General features: G+C 39.1%; 1 protein-coding gene across 1 annotated transcript; it reads right to left on the reverse strand.

Moving 5' to 3' along the window:
• Positions 1 to 303: 303 nt before the first annotated feature.
• On the reverse strand, positions 304 to 3,362 carry LOC142164313 (pentatricopeptide repeat-containing protein At1g05600-like). The gene is made up of 2 exons (XM_075222257.1): positions 2,673 to 3,362; positions 304 to 1,913 (listed from the first exon to the last, which is right to left on the reverse strand). The coding sequence occupies exon 2, from the start codon at positions 1,887 to 1,889 to the stop codon at positions 393 to 395; it is 1,497 nt and encodes a 498-aa protein (XP_075078358.1). The 5' UTR covers positions 1,890 to 1,913; positions 2,673 to 3,362; the 3' UTR covers positions 304 to 392.
• Positions 3,363 to 4,398: the final 1,036 nt, after the last annotated feature.

Consider the following 4,398-nt stretch of genomic DNA (forward strand, 5'->3'; position numbering starts at 1 on the left):
AATAATTACGGTATATTGAATATGAAGTTCGGGATATTCCATGGATTATCTATCCCGCCTCTGATAGATAATACCACCATTTTGGTATTAACTCTATAGTATCTGTATTGTCACACCCCAATTGAGGCGATTTTCACATACATGGATTGGGTAAGTGTTCTTGACTCGATTTGATTATTATTCATCATTCTACTTTTGTTTTTGGCATTTGATTGGTAGATCTAAGAGAGAGAAATTAGGAGTTTTGGCAAATGTATCAAGACAAGTAACTAAAATTCAGAGCTCAGGAAAAGGGAAAAGAGATAATAAAAAGGAATGCTAGGAAGGATTAAGCAGAAAATGTGTATTACGGGCGAAAAAATTATATCTAGCAATACAGCTGCAGTTAAAAACTATAATAAGGTCTGTAGCTGCTTTTCGATGCCAGAATTTTCACAACAGATTGCATCTAGTAATGACTGCCACACTTGGATATTTGGAGTCGAGGCTAGAGAGATCATGTCCTCCAAACACATTATTGCAGTGTGTAAATCACCTACTTGGCAAAGACCTTGGATAAGAGAATTCAAAGTCTCAACTCTAAGCCAAAAGGAATTGCTTGACATTTGCTCCAATATCTTACTTGCTTCAACATATTTACCATCTTTACATAACCCATCTACCAAAGTTTCATAAGTCTCATAGTTTGGCGCGCATCCTACTTGCCTAGACATCCTTTCCAAATACTTAACAGCTGAAGTAGATTTTCTTTCATGGCATAGGCCTTTTATAACACCATTATACAACTGAATATTTGGAACACAGTTTTTCCGCATCATCTCAGAATCAATGACCGCAACTGCTTCATCAACCTGGCCATCACTACACAATGCAGCTACCTTAGCTTCATAAATCCCCACCGATGGTTTGAAGCCTCTGTGATGCATTTCCGTCAGAACCTTGTTACCTTCATCAATCTTTCCTTCAGGGTAGAAGTCAACAGCCATTGCACTGTAGCTATCTGAACTGGGAACTATGCCTCTTATCAGAGCTTCATTAATCAATACTTTCATATCTTCTGTATCAGCACCATTTTGGCATCGAAAATGATCAATCTGCTTGTAGCATCTTTTCGGAGCTTTAAGTCCTTTCCGCAGTACCTTGCCGAGAATATTAATGGCTTCCTCCCCTTCTTCATTGTCACATAATGCTTCCAATAGAGTCCGATATACAACAACATCTTCACCACTACCCTTCTGAGATATCCTCCAGAACATTGAGTACAACAGATGAGTAGCCTCATTGAGCCGCTTTTCTTCACACAGACCCCTCATCAAGATCCTATAACTCTCTTTGTTTGGATAGCAGTTCTGGTAACTCATCTCTTGGAAAATATGCAATGCAAGATCTGACCGTTTCATTCTACAAAGAACATTCATCAACAAATTTAAGAAATAGGCCCGAGACTTCACTTCCCATCTATAAGAGTTCTCAAGGAATAACTGACAAACTGATTCTAGCTTAGATTCTTCTACCAATATCTCCAAAAGCGTATTCAAAGATCTTGTCCAATCTATACAATTGAACTCCGGAAGAGACTTAAAAAGAGACATGGCTTCATTTGTTAATCCAGCTTGTGCATAACTTCTAATGGCACTCACAAATATTGAGTCATGACACTCACATGAGTCATCTTTCATCTGATTAATTACTCTCTTCATTTCAGCTGTTCTACCTGATCTGCCTAAAATATTAATCATAGTGCCATAGACAGGACCATTATGATGGTAAGTTGGATACTTGAATTTTGCTTCGTCAAAGACTTGAAGCGCTTTTAGTGGATTCTTCTGGCTCTGTATTATCTGTGAGAGCTGCTTCGGCGTTAAAACCCTTGGCCATCTTATGCCCATTAGCAGCAGCAAACTTGATGGATTCTGAAACAATAAAGAAGAGAAATTATTATAAAAGGATGATGATTTCATAAGAAAGTCGAGACAGGGCGTAACACTTACAAACCTCAAGTTGACTTCCAAATTCAGCTCGGTATCACAATTGAAACACAATAACATACAAGATAATATCAATTTAAGTCCATGGCAGTACGCGACATATACTTATCCTCCTTATTATTTTCCAACTAAAATAGACTTAGGCAGTTCTAATTGGCATATAACATCTTCTTTTAATAGTCCAATTGAGAGTGATATTGAGAAAGCACGGCAGCAGGACTCAGGCAAACAAATAATACATCCAACAATCGTGCCAAACTATCAACTAACATTCAGGTGTGCTAACTTGCACTGCCAACAACGGCCCATGACAGTACGCACGCACACCCATCACTAAGTTCATGCTCTACCCTAGTCAAGTAGGCCGTGGTTACTCAGAACTTCACCAGCGGGCTCACTTTGTCCACTACGACAATTCATCAAACATGTTGTGTGTAGTTTAGTGAGTGCGTTTCGCTCAAGCGAAAGTACCCCGACAACCCCCCCCCCCCCCCCCCCCCAAATCCACGTGGGAATTCAAGTTCATAGGAAAAGAGCACACCCAACACCACAATTCAGTCATCGCATCACCCTGAATTCACCAGCAGACATAAAACTCACACCCCTACAGAACTAGGGAACTAGGGGGAGAATTGCGGAGAGGATGAGAGAAGACAGACTAGGAGAAGAGAAGAAGATTGTTACCTGGTCGCGGATGGCCCAAGTCGAGCGAGGTGGCCGGAGAAGGTGTGTGCAGTGGTGAAGGTAATGCGGCAAAAATTGTTAAGTGTACTCAAGTCTATCTAACTATGGTTAAGTTTATTATAATAGTTAACAAAGTTGGTTAGTTAGTTAATATACAAATGTGTATAAATAAAATACTGTAGCAACAAATTAGTTTGTACAGTCATTTTTTACGGTTCAACAGAATCAGTTACTCTCTCTCTATGCTTACTGTTCTATCGAGTTCTCTCATTTTCCTCTCCAGCTTAACCGCCATAGCCATGGAAGTTAATATGGTATCAAAGCTTGCATCTTCGATCTAAGCTCAAACTTTCGCTCAATTTCTTCTCGTCTCACCTTAATTCAGTCACACAGTGTTGAATTGTCTCAGAGTGATAGAGAATTGAAAGTTAAGGTTTAAAAATTACTGGAATTGCGTGGAATTACAACTCGAAACGGCTAAAATGCCGATTACAGATTATGCGATTGTCTCTCCTACTTCTAGTGCAACCAACTTCTCGTCAATCGACCACAATCATCCTCTTTACCTACAACTTATAGATACTCTAAGTAGTTCTCTGATTTCTCTTCAATTAGCTGGTTAAGACAACTATGCTATATGGAGTAGGCCTATAGGTAAGAGCAAGTTAGGTTTTGTGTACGGAAGGTACCCTAAGTCTAAGTTTGAGCATGAATTGCATGACCAATGGAAAAAGGTTAATGCAGTAATTCTGTCATGGATAATGAATATTGTGCGACCAGGCTTGTTGAGTAGTGTTGAATATGCTTCTAATGCTCACAAAGTGTGGGAAGACTTGAAGAAAAGGTTTGATAAAGTGAATGAATCTAGAGTACTTCACCTTCATATGGAAATACACACCCTAACTCAGGGTACCATGAATGTTGCTGATTATTTCTCAAAACTCAGAGATATATGGGATGAGTTTGACGCACTCATGCCCTGTCCTGGATGTCCTTTGTTACGACCCAAAATTCATTAAATGTCGTGATGGAGCCGGACACCGTTGTCAGGCAAGCCAAAAATAAATACTTAATTTGGGTCTCATTTTAATATTTTTGAAATCATATTTTCCTTTAATTAAATAGTCAAAGATGGAATTTACAGAGTAAATAATAATATTTTTAACAATTTCAATACAGGACAACCCATAATCACCCCAAAACCCGGTGTCACAAGTGCATGAGCCTCAACTAGGAATGTAAAATAAAATACAACATATGTCCGGAATACAAATTTGGACAGGAGAAATATAAATATTCTGAAGGAGACTCTGCTGGTTGCGTGTAAGGCCCCGTTAAAATTTTTTAATGATTTAATATTTTAAAGTATGACAACGGTATTCGGGAATAACTTATTCGAGTATCAAAGGACACATATGGGGTGGAACCGCATTATTTTGACATCAAAAGTTTTTCAACGACGTCGTTTCTTCAAGTATAAGTGGCATCACATTAAGCAAATGAGATTCAAATTCAGTTTTGATTAAAGCATTAGATCCGTATTGAAATTACGGAACCATAGCAAAAAGAATCGTCGAATTCGGACATCGTATGAGAGAGTTATGCAATTTTCGGGCAAGATAGAAACGATTTTCCATCGCCAGCGCCTAGGGTAGTGCGGGGCGCTATCCCTGGCACTGAGATTTCTTTCAGGTACTAGAATCAGTGCCACAGGCAGCGCCCCCAC

The sequence above is a fragment of the Nicotiana tabacum genome, chromosome 9, assembly GCF_000715075.1.
Source record: "Nicotiana tabacum cultivar K326 chromosome 9, ASM71507v2, whole genome shotgun sequence".
NCBI classification, from domain to species: domain Eukaryota; kingdom Viridiplantae; phylum Streptophyta; class Magnoliopsida; order Solanales; family Solanaceae; genus Nicotiana; species Nicotiana tabacum.

Bases quoted from the DNA above. Each gene is read 5' to 3' on its own strand.
- LOC142164313 (XM_075222257.1), bottom strand. From the start codon at position 1,889: ATGGGCATAAGATGGCCAAGGGTTTTAACGCCGAAGCAGCTCTCACAG.